This window comes from Triticum urartu, chromosome 3A (assembly GCF_056163025.1).
Source record: "Triticum urartu cultivar PI428250 chromosome 3A, HENAU_Tu73, whole genome shotgun sequence".
NCBI lineage: Eukaryota > Viridiplantae > Streptophyta > Magnoliopsida > Poales > Poaceae > Triticum > Triticum urartu.
Genome location: NC_141875.1, coordinates 666315617 through 666332507, shown reverse-complemented (window position 1 = coordinate 666332507; position 16891 = coordinate 666315617). Strand labels below are relative to the sequence as shown.

Here is a 16891-nt window from a genome sequence, read left to right as displayed (position 1 = left end):
AACGGTGTTGTGGTGGCGGCGTGATGGGCGGCGCAGGCTGTGACCGGCACATCCTGCTAGGTGCGGCGGCGTGGGTCGTCGTGGGTGGCGTTGGCTGCAGGCGGCTACCCCTGCCATGGGCGTGCGGGCGGCATGGTGTCCGATGTTCAGCGACCAATAGTGGTCTCGGAGACGGAGAGTGCGTGCCACAGGGTAATCCTTGTTTGGCTTGCACCAGGCCAATGGCAGCGGCAACTGTAGACGTGGCTACCTTCGTGAAGGCGGCGTTGCGGCTACTCTCCTCCTTCGGTTTGCTCGTGAAACCCATGATTTTTTTGAATCGGCGGTGGAGGTGCTCCGGTGTCGTTCCTTTCCTGAAGGCACCGTCTTGGAGTCCATGATTCATCAGGCGCAACGTCGTCTCTTTGTGACACCTCTGTCACGGTGGAGCACTCCAACCGCTTCTTGCAGGACTCTCTTTGTATTCTTGTTGTGATCTTGGAGTGGGTTGTGGTGGTGTCGCTGTTATTTTGCATTGTTGTATCCTATCTCGGATGTATATGGTGTGGTGTCGAGTTGTATGATCGTTGTGTTATCTATAAAGCAAGGTGTGAGCCTTTTTCGGTAGAAAACAACTCAAGTTCATGCCAACATGCACAGATATTCACGCACAAATTCACAACGCATCCACTCACACGGTTACGCATGCCTAGTGTAGGAGAGCGAAAAGGGTGGAGAGAGGGCTCACGCTGACATGTTAGTAGTTAGTGTTGCTAGAGATGGCTCCGAGCATAACAGGGAAGAGGTCGGGGCGGTCCTTGTTGAGGAGGATATGACTGTCGGAGATGGACAACCACGGCCCCGGCAGCAACGGGGGTTTAGCGGATCACCATTGCGAGCGAGGCACGACGATGGGAATTGGCAAAGAGGGATAACAAGGAGTGAAATGAGGATGGTGCGTTGCTAGAGTGCCATTTTCGGCGGGCTAGAGGTGGCGGAGTCTAGCTTTGGTCCTGCAGAAGTTGCTGAGGGTACAAGTCGAAGGCCGGAGATAGCCGGACAGGGTCTGGTCGAACCAAACACAGTGGACGCTGTTTATAAGAGCGTCCAGCTTTGGACGTTGTTGGTATTGGCGTCCAGCCCTGGACGTTATTATTTCTAGCGTCCTTCCTATTTTTCGAATTTCTCATTAGTGTTTCTTAGTTTCAGAATTACTGAAATATTAATTATCAATAATAAAAAATTTGGGTTCGTCGCGTACGGGTTCGACCCGACCCAGCTACTTGGTGAGACTGGGCCGGGCTGGATCGAGTGACCGAGCGGGTGCGAGCGGGTAGGCCACCGTGGCACCTGACAAGTGGGCCCAGTCGGTCAGATACGTGGTCAATACGCGCTTATACGGCTGTCAGACCGTTTTGCAACACTTAGGCTTAGAGTTGGCACTGCATGGCAAAAAAATGACTAGTGGTACTGATTCGACACAACGTGACGAAGTATGGTAGTTCAATGCAATTAACTCTTGAGGCTGAGGTGAAAATGGTCAGCAAACCCAAAATCAGAAGCTATTTCGTGGCAGTAAGCTGGACCTCCCACGTCGTCGTGTGGGCTCTTGAAGAGCTCTAGTTTACAAGCTTCACTCGTCCATTTTGCACCGATCAGAGGCTTCAGCTTGACATTCACATTATCACCCAAGGAGAAACACTCGCTGGCCAGCACAACCACCATATGCTCCAGCACACGACCCCTCTCCGCGATGAACTTGAGGAAAGCGATCTCGCTTCTCGACCCTTGGAACTCCTACAAGAACACCTTCTAAACTCTGCAGGACGCATTTGGTGGGACCGCCCTCCTGCCGGAACTTGAGATTAACCTTGTGAGTGGACTCTTCAGGTATGTGGCGGGACTGCGAATAAAATCGATCAGCAAATACATACTTCAGGTACCTTATCTATGAGAACATACCATGCAACAGCAGGCCAGCAATCACATAATTAATCAGATTCACAGTTCTGACTTTGCAATTAACTCTTGAGGCTGAGGTGAAAAGTTGTGCAGATCCTGCGGAGGAGGAACTCCAGGACGGGGCTTCTTTCGAGCATGAAGGCCAGATCATGGTCCTCCATGACAGTCATGCAGAGGCCGAGCTCCCGGAGGTTGGGGAATCTGGCGCTGCGCGGCACCGCGTGGTGTCTGGGAGCCTCCACACGCTGAGATAGAGGCAGGTGAGGGAGGCGCAGCTGAAGATGATGGCGGGGAGGCGCAGGTCTGTCGGCCAAGGGCGGTTGGCAAACACGAGTTCATGGACCCCCCTTGGCGACGAGGATGTCGAGCCAGCGCGCCATCTCGCCCCGGTGCTCCTTCATTTTATGGTCCGGGTGAGGTGAACGCAGCGAAAAGGCCCCGGGTGCACCGAGAGGACGCGGGACACCGCGGGGGTGACGGCGCGGGGAGAGGGAGCGCCGATGACGAACTGCTCGGCCTCCCCGGCACCCGGAAGCAGGTGGCTGTCGACAAGAGTGAGGGGCGCCGAGCGCCAGAGTCGGCGCCACCGCGAACGAAGCCGACGCGCCCAGATCAACTTGCAGGTCGCAGTCTCCACATCGCAGCGCCACAGACAGGGAAACGCCCGGCCACCACCTTCCCTGGCCCTGGGGCAAGCACAGGCTTGTCCCGCGGCCCCTTCGTTGGCGGCGATGCAGGGGAGCTGGGGCTGGAGTGGCTAGGGTGGCGGCGAGCTGTCGCCCGAGCAAGGCCACGCGAGGGTCGGCCTTTTTCAGTGATTTATTGTTTCTTGAGGCGACTTGTCCGCCTCTGACTACTGAGGCTGAATTGGCTCAATTGTGCACAGAGCAGTCTATTGCAACTAGGGGGCGATGCCTTTGGATTAATTTTGTTCCTAGGTTCGCAACTGAATGTACACATACAGACTTTAGTCACGTCGTTTAATCGACGAAGCTCTTGATTTGCAAGAAAAAATTGAGACGCATTCAACCAACCAATGCATGCACCAGCATATATGACCAGCGGCTTCGCGAGTCGCTGAATTGGCTCAGTTATGCGCAAAACAGAGTGCAACTAAGGAGGTTGGGAATCAGGGCCGGGCCGGCAAAATCCGGGGCCCTGTGCGAAACTACGAAACAGGGCCCTATCACACTAAAAAAAATAAACTCACGAGCAATTATAATGTATATATGTATCTCGCAAAATATATTTATAATATATAATTGTATATAATATAATGTTTCCAATCGAGGGGCTGCCTGAGGACTGTCGACAAATCGCTGATCGATCTTCCTGTAGGTTTTAGCAACGGCGACGTGATCGATGTTTTGCGATTGATCTGACTACCTATGTTAAATGGATACGATAGGTATATTTATGGATAGAGGATGAATAAAATGGTTCAACAGTGCATTAGAAACTAAATTAATAATAAATTACTTATGTCTTATAAATTTTCAGGAGCACTGAAAGTACGAACAACTTCCCCTGTAGACTGTAGTTTCCCGTAAGTCCTCTGTAGTTTCGTACTAGTTTGTTTATGTTTTTTCTGTCGATGGATCTGAGTGTTCGTATGGAAGAGATCTGAATGCAAATTCTCCTCAATAGTTTCTCTCACATAAGTCCCCAGCACTAGCAGCATGGATGGGGTACAAAATAAGAGCAAAGAGGACGGATCAATGGATCTTACTTGCGATTGCATGATGGATCGGCGAGACGCTGCGTCGCTGCCGGTGGCGCGGAGAGACCGGCAGATGGCGATGTGGCAACTGCCAGGTGACGGCGGCGCCGATATGTACCCGTTGTTATGTGTGAGGGTTTGTGTTAGCAATCAGGATTGAAGCAATCAGACGGCGATAGACTCCTGTCGTGAAGATCCCCCTTTTTTTTTTCTCTTTTGAAGGTGGGACAAGGTTATGATCGAGCAGCGGGGGATCGCCTGAGATCGAGCAGCGGCCTGGCTCGCGCGTAGACTCACGCGGAGTCGTGGACGCCAACGCCCCATGCCTAGGAATAACATTTTTTCTGAGAAATATACATACTAGGCCTACAAAAATTTGGGGCCCCAAATTTTATGGGCCCTGTGCGGGCCGCACACTCTGTACCATTATGGGCCCGGCCCTGTTGGGAATAAGTTGGGAATGCACGAGGTGATTAACAAATCTTGTGTTATTGATGGCGCAGGTGAGGTAGTCCTACCTTGAGTTCTTACTTCTTATGACGGATCAGGATTTATCTATTTTGGGCATCCAGAATGTTTGTGAGTTGATTGTCATAACCACTTGGTCCTTATGCTGGTCGATCGACATAAGTTGGTTCATGAGGGAAAGCTTCAAGATGCGAACCAGACTTCAATGACGGTTCATGCAAAAAAAAAGGGGCGGAGTAGACCTCCAATGGCTTTTGTTAAGTTAAATGTGGATGCATCTACCAAGCCTTAGTTTCCTTATCCATATAACCCTTCCCTCCTGCCCACATGCAAACTCCCATCTAGGGTTTTCTTGCCTCTCGCTGGTGCCGCCGGTCCGCCTCATCTTCTATGGTCCTTGGAACATGGAGGCACGGTGGATCCCAGCCCTTGCCGGCGGGAGAGCTTCGTTTTTAGATGCTTTTCTGAGTTTTATTAGGATTTGTGCCATGCTCAAGAAGATGAGGCAGTGACGGCTTCTTGAAGATGAAATAAGGTCCTCCCCGCCTAGCCCCCGTCCCGGTAATGTTTCAAGCATCGCCGGAAGGAGTGTGGAGGTTTACCTCCGGTGGATCTTGTGGGGTCCGGTCAACGTTTGTCTTCGGTGGATCCGACTAGGATCCGGTCTTCGTTCATCTACGTCTGTGTGTCTGCAGGTTGGATCCTTCCGATCTATACTTCTCTTCATCGGCGGCGGTTGCTGTTCTGATGCGCTGGTCTTATGGGGCCTTAGCACGACGACTTCCCGACTGTCTACTACAACAATGTTTGCCCGGCTCCGACGAGGGAGGGGCGATGACGGCAGTGCCTTCGGCTCACTCCAGTGGTTGTAGTCGTCGCTAGGTGGTCTACGAACTTGAATGTAAATTTACTTCTAGTGTTCTTTGTACTACCTTGACAGTTGATGAATAGATCGAAAATTTTCTCGCTAAAAAATGCGGATGCATCTTTTGATCATGATCTTCTTAGGGGAATAGCGGGTGTTGTACTCAGAGATGACAAAGGAAATTTCATTGTCGGTGTAAATTGGAAGATTGATTGGTATGTTGATATGTTCTGACGGCAAAAGGTTTAGCTTGTCTCTTGCACAAAAAGCGGGTTGCAATCATCTTGTTATTAACTCTGATAATATAGAAGTTGTTGATAGAATGAAGAATGAAGGACGGCGTGCGGGAATGACAACTTTTGATGATTGCTATTTTCTAGCATGTGATTTTTCTCTCACTAATTTTGAATATGGTAAGAGTGAAGCGAATAAGGTCGTCCATTAAGTTGCTAGATTAGCTAAATTTTCCACGGCAAGGGATTGGTTTGAGGAGCCCTTGAATGATATTGTATCTCTTCTTATAAACGATGTAACTATTATTCACAATTAATAAAGTTTGTTATTCTTCCAAATAAAAACTAGAGATGCCTTTTCATTAATTTTGTTCCTAATTTGTAGAGCTTTCGCCCGGTTGTTTCCCCATGCCATAAAGGAACATCACAGTCAACCGTTGCGACAAAGCTGGGACCTCCAGAACCTGACACAGGCCCTTTGCTTCCACAACAGAGAAGCAACTGGGGCCACCCACTGCTACACATCTCGTCGTCCATACGACCAAGAAGAACAACCACCATTGCCGCTCGGAGAGCCAACCGAGTAGCCCGCCATCCGAGGTAGCCGCCCTAGCATCCCACTCCGAACCTCGCACTGATGTTGAAACACATGAATGCCATCGACAAGAGGGAAGGCATAGACCTCCCCACCTACCCTCAGGGTCCCACCACTCGGTCCACCGAAGGGGGCCATAGCCCGACAACACCGCCGTCATGTCAGCCAACGAGCAAGCATTGGACTACATGCGGGAAAATCTTCTGTGGAAGGAAAGGAAAGCCCCACCCTTGCAACCAGGCTCGCACCCCCATCCACCCGCCGACAGCACCTCCGGACGGAGCAACAGTCAGCGTCCCATCAGAATCTGCCTCCTCCAGATCTCAATGGGGAGCCTCCTAGGAACCGTTGCATCTGGTCGCCAGGCATTGATAACCCACAAGTGTAGGGGATCACAACAGTTTTCGAGGGTAGAGTATTCAACCCAAATTTATAGTTTCGACACAAGGGAAGCCAAAGAATATTTGAAAGTATTAGCAGTTGAGTTGTCAATTCAACCACACCTGGAGATTAATTAATTGCAGCAAAGTGATCAGTAGCAAAGTAGTTTGATAGTTATGATAGTAGTGACAGAAGCAACGGTAACAGTAACAATGATAGTAGTAATTTGTAACAAGTGTAACAATGATGATAGCAATAGTAACGCAGCAAGATCAATAAGAATAAATTCGTAGGCATTGGATCGGTGACTTGTTGGATGATATTTATCATGAGACAGTTATAACCTAGGGCGATACGGCACTAGCTCCAGTTCATCGATATAATGTAGGCATGTATTCCGTAAATAGTCATACGTACTTTATTAAAAGAACTTGCATGACATATTTTGTCCTATCCTCTCGTGGCAGCGGGGTCCATATTGGAAACTAAGGGACATTAAGGTCTTCTTTTAATAGAGAACTGGAACAAAGCATTAACACATAGTGAATACATGAACTCCTCAAACTACGGTCATCACCGGGAGTGGGCCCGGTTGTTGTCACTCCGGGGTTGCCGAATCATAACCGTAGTAGGTGCCTATAACTTGCAAGATCAGATCTAAAACATGGATATAATGATGAATTCATAAACGGTTCAGATCTGAAATCATGGCACCCGGGCCCAAAGTGACAAGCATTAAGCATGGCAAAGTCATAGCAACATCAATCTAAGAACATAGTGGATACTAGGGATCAAGCCCTAACAAAACTAACTCGATTACATGATGAATCTCATCCAACTCCTCACCGACCAGCGAGCCTACGAAGGAATTACTCACTCCCGGTGGGGAGCATCATGGAATCGGCGATGAAGAAGGGTTGGTGATGACGAAGAACAAAGATCCCCCTCTCCGGAGCCCCAAATAGACTCCAGATCTGCCCTCTCGAGAAAGAACAGGGCTTGGCGGCGGCTCCGTCTCATGGATCGCGATAATTCTTTCTCCCTCATTTTTTATGAAATAATGTGATTTTATAGTATCAGGGGGTTGTCAGCGGGGTCACCAGGTGGGTACAACCCACCTGGGCGCGCCAGGAGAGGGGGGCGCGCCCTGGTGGGTTGTGCCTAACCAGGGGCCCTCTCTGGTGGTTCTTGGCTCTATAAATTCTTATTATTGATATAAAAAATCCTTGCAAAGTTTCGTTCCATTCCAAGAACTTTTATTTCTGCACAAAAACAACACCATGATAGTTCTGCTGAAAACATCATCAGTATGGGGTTAGTTTCATTCAAATCATGCAAATTAGAGTCCAAAACAAGAGGAAAAGCGTGAGAAAAAGTAGATACGTTGGAGACGTATCAGGCATCCTCAACAGCGTCAACCGTAACCACCTTTGAGCCCCCACACAAGCGCCAGCCCCCACCGTAACCCATCGAGATCCTCCATGCATATCGCAATGAACCAACGACCCGCGTGTCCGCAGAGAGAAATCAGAGACCCGACAACCACCGGCCACCATGTGGCCATGACCGAGCAGGACCATCACCGCCACTGGCCACTGCCGCCCAAGGCATATCATAAACCACCGGCCTGCGCCGCCAGACACCACTGGACGTCAGATCCGAGCGAAGCCTAGGTCGCCATCGCGGCCGCAACCCGCACGCCCCCACCCAGAGACCATCGGTGCCTTCGAAGCCACCAAACGTCGCTGCTGGGAGGGGCCATCATCGTGCCGTCGTGACCACCAAATCGTAACGCCCCGGCCCGAGTTGGATCACATGCATGAAGAGGCTAGAAGGCCGTTGTCGCTGGCGCTGGCCAGGCTTCTCTAGGTCGTGCCCTTTGGCGGCAGCATGAGAGGAGGAGGGGCGGGAGGGGGAGGCGCCCAATGGCGGCTAGGATTCCATCCCCATCGCCTACAAGGGCGACGCGGGAGGGAAGAGGGGGGGAGGAGTACACCCATGAAGCGGTTATTCTTACTCGAAACCCCTAATTTTTACTCTATCTGCTCATATTTACTTTACCGTTTGTGCTAGAGTCAACAACGATTTCAAATTTGTGGCTCCCGCAGATTAGCAGTTGGAATGAAAAGAAGGGAAGAAAAGAACTCCCGTACGCCTACCGCTCTCACTTCAGCAATCCAGCTTCCTCCTCTCCCAGCCAATTGGCACCTCTTCTAAAAAAAAAACACTACCTGGCACCTCCCACCGCCCCCACTCCATTCCCCGCTCCGCCTGGACGAATCCCGGCGCCGCCGCCTGCGGCGCGCCCCTGCTCCGCGCCGCTCCATCCATCTTCTACCCCCCGGCGCGCCCCCACTCCCCACCTCCGGTCCCTGATCCACGCCGCACCTCCGCGCCTTGTTCTCCTCCTGCTCACCGAGCCCAGGAACTTCACTTTATTCCCCACCAACTCCTTGCACAATTACTTGTTTTTCTTATCATGATTTTTTGCTCTGTGTCATCTTTGCTTCGGTTGCTTACGTTTAATTGCAGAATTTCGACATGGAGATCTGTTTCACTGCAAACACTGTATCCAACTGAATGTTGTGAAACATATTCAGCATTGTTATGTAGTTTTACTCAAGTGTCAATTATTTTCTGTGCATAGTTTATTTGCGGCAAGTAGTGTTGTTGCAGAACTCCGAAGGTGGCATAGGGGTAGTGGAGTGAGTGGTTATGGGTGTGGAAGGTTTATTGGGTCCTGTCGATCAACTTTAGGAGTGTTTAGCTAGCAAACAATTCATCTTCCAAATTTATTGCTGTCATTAAATTATATAGCAAGGGGCAAATCTACTAAAAAATCTGTTGCTGAAAGAATTTGGGGATGCCCAAGGGACAAATCTCCAGAAGCGGGGTATCGAAGCTCATGCAACCTGACCACTGAAGAAACATTGTCAATTCGTTCGTTCACTTTTCAGGCCGAGGGCGTCGTTGGGAGGAGCTCCATGGAGTATGACTGGTGGCAGCATCTCAGAAGAAGGGTGCGGACCAGACAACACTCTGGGCCGGAGGCGGCGGCTTTTCTCCGGTCCGGGACAAAGCTATTGTAGGAGGAACTTGCCTATCAAAGGTTTGAAGGATGATCTTGTCATGATGTGAAATGGCTCTTTGAGCACCTTCGGGGTGATATACTTGGTGGAGAAAAGTGATACCTCAAAGAGGACGAAACCCCTGGTTCTGCTGATGGAACAAAATGTTGATAGGTCCTTCAGGTTGCAATTCAGGAGGGAGATCCTGTTATTTCTATTACCAGTAAGGAATGTGCAGATGCTACTGGACACGTTAGTCAGGATTCTGTACTTGATTCTAAAGAAGTTAGCCAGACAATTCTTACTGCTGCTACAGAAGTTAGGGATGTTCCTCGAGTTAATGTGGCAACAGCTGATAAAATTTCTCCAAGTGACAGTAATGTAGTGAAGGGCCACCTGAATCCTGGCAACGCTGGCAATATATCAACTACCGTAAAGGGTGACCCTGCCAGAGGTTAAGAGGGATATGGTCAAACTACCATGCAACATTCCCTCCATAGGTGATGGTTTGCAGGCATTACATGATGATAAAGAGTTGCCTAAGAACGGGACCCCATTGCAAGAAATAGATTCCAAAACCAATATGAACTTGGACAAGAAAGAGGACAGTCCTGACAGCGCTTCTCCTGATGTGAAAAACTAAATTTAGACAGGAGCTCGGGTAACGAATCGAGAGAGGATGTGATGGAAAGTAAGCAAGTTGATCCCAATGTCAGATCTGATGATCTTGGAGGAAAGACTGCAGTTACCTCAGACCATGAGGAGGTAAAAGAGGTGTCCTCGTTGATACTGTTGCCAAGGATTCCTCTGTGCAAACAAAGGACATTGTTTCTTAAGAGAAGCCAGTAACTCTTATATTAAAAAAGGAAACCTGAAGGTTTGTCTTTATCTCCCTACGCATACAGTGTTTTACCATTTCCTGTATACCTTTCCTATGTGAATATCTTGAGCATTTTTATTTTCTTCACTGTGTGCATTCATGCTTTCTGTGATTGTCCAGTGTAGAGTTCATTGTATGCCTTGCTTGTTCGTTGTCATTGTGGATTTTTGTCTTTTGGTAAATCGTGCATGAAACAACTGTACCTAATGATCCTGCTGTTGTACGGTTTTGGGGATAGGAATTTTTTTTTTGCAGTCCTTTAGTAAGATTTGTGGCCTTTGTTTCACATTCTACGTCAATCAAGTAAATCTGACAACAATTTATCAATGGTTTAAACAGAGAAATCATGTTGTGCTTTTGTTCTGTTAAATGCAGACCAAGAAGTTGTTGCAGATGGAATGCCAGCGTGGTGTGGATACTCTCAAAATTCCTAAGCAACAAACATCCAAACTAAGTAGCTCTGATCCTCTAAAACATTCTGTTTGGCATGTCTGATTCAACAGCAAGCGGAGATTCTCACAAAGTGCGGATAGGTGAGGTTTCACCCTTTTTTTTAGAGAGAAAAGTAAAATGCACCATTGCACAGCACATCATATCTACTCCCTCTGTTCACAATTGTAGGATGTTCTGGATATTTCAATATGGGCTATGTAAGGAGTGGAATGAGTGAACAAACACACCAAAATGCGTCTGTATGCATCTGAATCAGAAAAAATGTTAAAACTTCTTAGAATTTGGAGCAGAGGGAGTAACTTTTTCCCTTGTGTATTCATATTTCAGGGCCACTTCCTCAGAAGCCTGCAGCGGAAGTGGCGGAACCGGAGGCCTTTGTGTTCGGCCATAGCCCATAGGGAAGACGTCTGATACCAAGAGAATACATCTGTCCTTAATTCACAGTATTTCGCAGCAACACAATGATCACAGTTAACAGTTCGTACAGTAAATCTGTAGTTCCGGGACGCACCGCCTACAGAGTCGAACTATAAAGGGCAGCGAGACCGATTCGGCAGTTTGCCTAGCCGTAGGTTCCCGCCTTCCCAACTGCCGTTTTCCAACCGCCAGTACCAATCTTGCCTACCTAGCTTCGTATGGAGCCTGCCGGGCTCGCCGCCGGCGATCTTGGCGAGCCGGCCGGGCGTGACGGCGACGGGGGGACCCAGGGCGAAGCGATTGTCGAGGGTGGTGCTGTCAGGCGCGGCACGGGCGTGCGCGCCAGCGGCGCCGGCGAGATGACCAACCGGAACGCGCCTGGTCATGACGCCAAGACCTCCGATACGGAGGAGATGTCGTGCGTCATCAACGCCGGCAAGACGAGCAAGGCGGAGGCGCCCCGCCATGACGCCAAGGCCGGCGATACGGAGGACATGTCGGGCGCCATCAACGCCCGCAAGACGAGCAAGGCGGAGGCGCCCCGCCATGACGCCAAGGCCGGCGATACGGAGGACATGTCGGGCGCCATCAACGCCCGCAAGACGAGCAAGGCGGAGGCGCCCCGCCATGACGCCAAGGCCGGCGATACGGAGGAGACATCGGGCGCCATCAACGCCCGCAAGACGAGCAAGGCAGAGGCGCCCCGCCATGACGCCAAGGCCGGCGATACGGAGGAGGTGTTGGGCGCCATCAACGCCCGCAAGACGAGCAAGGCGGAGGCGCCCCGCCATGACGCGGAGAAGGAGCTGCCGCGCGCCAGCGAAGCAGGCAAGACGAGCAATGCTGTCGTGCCCGGCCACGACATCAAGGCCCTCGATACGGAGAAGGTGCTGCCGCGCGGCAGCGACGCAGGCGGGACGAGCAAAGCGATCGCGCTCGGCCAGGACTTCAAGGTTGCCACTGCGGAGGAGATGCCGCGCGCGGCTACGGATGTTTGCTCTGTTTGGAGGGAGAATTGGGAGGAGAGCTTGCAGAGTATGAGCGGCTTCTTGGATCTCCCAGGTACCATGACCATTGCTATAGACACAGAGTATGCAACCAAGTGCCTGCTTAGATTGGAACAGCCACAGAACGGTGACGAGTGGTACAGCCAGCTGCAGGCTACTGCAGGGACTGCGGATTTGGTACAGGTCGGGGTCGCGGTGACGTTCGCCGACGCCGACGCGGAGAACATAGAACCGATCAGGGTATGGGAATTCAATCTCTTCTTTGACTCCAAATCAAACCAGTATAATCCGAGCACTCTGCTGTTTTTGGAGAAGAAGTGCCGGCATGACCTTGAAAAGCACAGGCAGTATGGTATTATGCCAACTGACTTCTTCCAGTGGGTCTATGAGCTCCACAGCATATTTGCAAGACGATCTGTGACTGTTGTCACGTACCAGGGAGATGCGGACGTCGCACTTCTAATCTACCAAGGTGCTCCAATGCCTGCAAGGCGGCTCGACTTTCTTCTGGATATCAGCAACACTTTTCCTGCATTGGTCGACACGAGAGTTCTTGCCATGGTTTGGGCACCAGATTTCTGCGGGAAGTTAGATGACCTTGCTGACATGTTGGGCCTCTCTAGAAGTGGACCAAGACATCATGCAGGGTCAGATGCGGTGCTGACCCTCAGGTGCTACTTTGCAATGCGAAGGTTGCTGGGAGATCAGAAGGTGCTCAGGGGAGTACTTTGCGGCTTGTTTGAAAGCGAACCATCAGTGTGCACTGCGAGAATAGCCTGGGATCCTTCAATCAGCATTTTGCATGTCTGGGGTAAAAACTTTGATGAGGTTGCCGGCCAATTTGGAAGGTTGATTGAGAACAATTTCACTGTCGTTACTGTCAAAGTCCTCTTTGACCCGCCTCTTCGAAAGGGTCCGTTCAATCGTGATCCTCAGTTCTGCTATTCAAACATGCAACTAAGGCTCAATGAAAAGATAAGATGCACTATTGCTATGGTCTTCGCCACTGGCCAAGGGCAAGTGGCGAATTCGGCATCCTTTGTGTTTCATATCTGCTTTTCCGGCGGGGAGTATATTGAGCCAGTACAGTTCGCTAGGATGTTGGATGAGCAAGGAGTGCTATGCAACCCATACCTGACTTGGGTTACCTTCCTAGGGGCGGAATCCGTCGCTTTCATATATGACATGGTTCGTCATAGTTTCCAATTCTGGATTCCCACCATGTTCAGTCACTACAAGGTGAGCAGAACGGGCATGTTTCCGGTTATGTATGATGTCGGCATTGTAGCTTCCAGAGGCAGCTCACTGAGTCTGCGCCAAATTGCAACAAGTTTGATGATTGAGCAACCAGAGGAAGCTGGCATCGGTTGGGAAGCAATTTTAACCTTGAAAAGCTTCCTTCGTCTGGTCATGGACGGGCGTATGTCCTCGACGTTTGCCGGGAATTTGCTTGCAGGCTGTTGTAACCGCTCCATGTGCTTGAGGTAGCGCAACCGCTTTGCCCTGATGATCTTAACTGCTACAGATTTAAGAAGCTCGAGCCATGTAGGTGTACAGTTGATCAAATGTCCTGCTTGTTGCGACACAAATGTACAAGTATTGCTCTCATACTGTTGAATCAAACAAGTATACGCTTCATTTTTTGAATACTTCTTAGTTGCTTGTCACATTTTTTTTCAGTACACATCACGTAGCGTATAGGTTTAACATACGGTTTTGCTAATTTTCATCCGACTGAAAACAATTCGTTTCAGTCGGATTTTGTGTCCGTCTGATCATTGTGCAGCGATTTGTGCGTGCTCCTTTGGTTATTTGTTTATAGCGCGCGCTGTTTTGTTTGTAGTCTGCCCGTTAACCCATGTCGGTGCCCGTTCCCCCCTTTCATCAGTGATTGTTCAAGCAGAAGTAGGGGAGAGAGAGACAGTAGTGATTTCCATTCAGAGTTCTCCTTCTCTCGTTGCTTGAGCATTCGGTTGCTGCTATGGGCCCACTGGTGGTTAGAGGAGCTCTTCCAAGTGGTTTGCATCTGTTGTTCTCCCCCCTCCATTTGTTAGTCTTTTTTCTAGATCTCGACGGATGTGATTTGTGGATTTTGTGAGCTCTCACCTGTCCTATCCTAGGTTGTTCATGTTTAAGCCTTGTTTTGTGAATCTGCTGGAAGGATCCCTTGCTTGAAGATATCTGTGCTCTGCTCGCTGGTGGTTGGAATTTTCTCTTCCAGCGATCTGATGTTGTTGTTCTTCTTCATCCATTACTTTATTTTCTAGATCTGTGAGCTATCAGCTATGGCCCTCCAATTCTGTGAGCACGCTAGTGGATGTGCTTTGTTGAATCTGTGAGCTATGGTCCTCCAATTCTACGTTGTTGTTGCGTTTTTCTGTACCCATCCTTGTGTTTTGCATCAGACTTTGTGCTTGAGCATGTGTAATGTTGGGGCAATTATAGTGAATTGTCTGCAATATATCGTCGTTGTTAAGGTTATTATTTCTTATATCTTGCTTCATGTCTTGAAATTTTTAGTGGTTACTGCTCTGCAATTTGTTTCAGTTATTCTGCTGTAAATTTGGTGAGCTGTCTCTGTAAGTTATGTTTAGGTCAATGTCCACACCATTTTAAAGTTATTTTGTTGTACCTGATGAAGGAATTTCAGTCTGAGAGTATCTCTTTAATCCTTGATAAATTAGGTGGTTACTTAGTGTTACTTTGTTTTGTGAGTAGTGGTTATTGCTTGCATTACCTGTGCATGTTCTAATTGGTTGTTTAATAACTACTTTTCTTACATTAAGCATAATTACACTATCACATTATTATATTTTTCCAGCAAGGCTACTGTAATTTTCAAGATTCCACCAAGGTTTAACTGTTCTTTGTTACAATTCCCAATGCTCCTTGAAGGTTTAACTTTCTTTTTGTTACAGTGCATTTTCTGTATCATTTACAGTGTAAAATATATGTAATTCCTAAGCAAGGCCACAGTAATTTTTGAACCATAGTTCTTCCAGACTGTTTTCCCCCTGAATTTTGTTTGCTGCTCCCAGTTGATCTAAACAACTATTTGTATTTTGCAGTCATTTTGTGTATTATTTACAGTGTCAAAAAAATGTAATTCTCCCGCAAAGCTGTAGTAACTTTGAACCATAGCCTTTAGTTCAGTTGTTTTTTCCCTAGTGTTTTACATGAGTCTGTTGCTGCTTCCAGTTGGAACTAAACTACTGTTTTATTACAGTGCATCTTCTGTATTATTTTTAGTGTAACAAGAAATGCAATTCTCATGCAAAGTTATAGTAACTTTGAAATAGTCTCCAAGTTGTTTGCAGATTGCAGTTCGATACTACACCATTGTTGTTTGTTTACAGTGCCTCTTCTGTATTATTTACAGCTCAACAAGAAATGTAATTCTGTTGCCAAGTTATAGTAATTTTGAAACATAGCCTCTAAGCTGTTTGCTGCTCCAAGTTATAGTGTTTTTCTGTATTATTCAGTGTAAGAAATGTAATTCTCCTGCAAAGTTATGTAATTTTGGACCATAGTCTCCAAGTTTTTTACAGTGTTTTTCTGTATTATTTTACAGTAATTCTCCATGCTACAGCAATTTTGAACCATAGCCTTCTCAATTCCTGTCATTCCTACAAGGTCACAGTAATTTGAACTGCAAGTCATACTAATTTGACCATTTTTACGGTAGCAAAGATCCTGATTACAGTTTTACATAGCCTTGTTTGAGCTGTTCAGTATTTTCAGACTAACTTCATGAAGATCTACTGATGAATCGTACTTACGTGAGCATCAACTGTAGCTTGATGTTTATTTATCTTTCTCTTGTTGTTTTTCAGAAACTTAAATGTTTGAAAAGGAAGCTTACCCCTACTGGTTTTTTCGCGAGTATGCAAAGATTGCGTATCTTTCCATCGATAGAAGAAAGAGAGAGTATATAGTGACGATACATTACATGTTACAAGCGCAAAGGCGTATCACGGTGTCCAAAGCATGGAAAGGGGATGCTTAGCCCCAAAAGACTTGGAGGGACTACATGTCGGGAAGTATGAGTGCCAATCCCACCGGCCTGCGCCGAGAGCCGTGCAAGGTCCTTGATGTCCTGCAAAACGCGAGCAGTGGAGGGCCGGAAGCCATTGAAGATGCACACGTTGCGGTGACATCATATGCTCCAGGCCGTCAACATGATGAGAGAAGAGAGGCCGCACCGGTGGGCATTGGGGGCATCACGGCATGTATCCTCCCACCGCTCAGAGAGACTCAATGTCGGGGTGGGTAGCGATGCCGTAGAACGACACCAAGACAAGACCCCATGCCAGACATGGCGAGAGAAGGAACACCCAGCGAGGAGATGCTGAAAATCTTCGGGTACTTGATCGTAGAGGATGCATCGATCCTTATTTTTTTCGAGAGTACGCCAATGGCGTACCATATTTTTATAGAAGAGAGTAAAATATTTACAAGAAACCGTTGGTCGATGCGAACATCAACCTCCGGAACTCCCACACCAACCATTACACATTGTTCAATGTCTCACAAATCTATCTAGTCCTCCTACTCCTACACCCGCTTGTCTCCAATCGAAAATGTCCTCTAAGATCCAGCTGACTAGTCCCCTTGGTCCTTTGCGTTGCTTTGGCCGGTTGAACACTCTCGCGTTTCTTTGCTTCTATAAGGACCAAGCCACTCCAATGACAAAAGAATCGAACCCTCTCCTGTCCTTCCCCTGGTAATTTGTTCTTGTAGTGCCCCACCAAGCCTCCCAGATGTCTTGTGCTTCCGGTGCATGGCTGTTTAGTCGTAGTGTGTCGAAGCAAGTATGCCATACTTCCCTCACATATACGCATTGCACCAAGATGTGCTCAACGT

At 48.4% G+C, this 16891-nt stretch overlaps 1 protein-coding gene and 1 pseudogene across 2 annotated transcripts; one reads left to right on the top strand and one right to left on the bottom strand.

Annotated features, from left to right (window-relative positions):
- Nucleotides 1-1491: 1491 nt before the first annotated feature.
- On the bottom strand, nucleotides 1492-8534 carry LOC147981250 (uncharacterized; annotated as a pseudogene).
- On the top strand, nucleotides 8354-13677 carry LOC125545860 (uncharacterized). 2 transcript variants are annotated; one of them, XM_048709907.2, is made up of 4 exons: nucleotides 8354-10148; nucleotides 10527-10684; nucleotides 10773-10843; nucleotides 10932-13677. In XM_048709907.2, the coding sequence occupies exon 4, from the start codon at nucleotides 11240-11242 to the stop codon at nucleotides 13514-13516; it is 2277 nt and encodes a 758-aa protein (XP_048565864.2). In that variant the 5' UTR covers nucleotides 8354-10148; nucleotides 10527-10684; nucleotides 10773-10843; nucleotides 10932-11239; the 3' UTR covers nucleotides 13517-13677. The 2 variants fall into 2 exon arrangements, with proteins under 2 accessions (XP_048565864.2, XP_087370025.1); XM_087513899.1 differs by lacking the exon at nucleotides 10773-10843.
- The last annotated feature ends 3214 nt before the right edge of the window (nucleotides 13678-16891 follow it).

What these genes read in the sequence shown, in the direction of transcription:
- LOC125545860 (XM_087513899.1), top strand. Translation starts at nt 11,240, where the DNA reads ATGGAGCCTGCCGGGCTCGCCGCCGGCGATCTTGGCGAGCCGGCCGGG.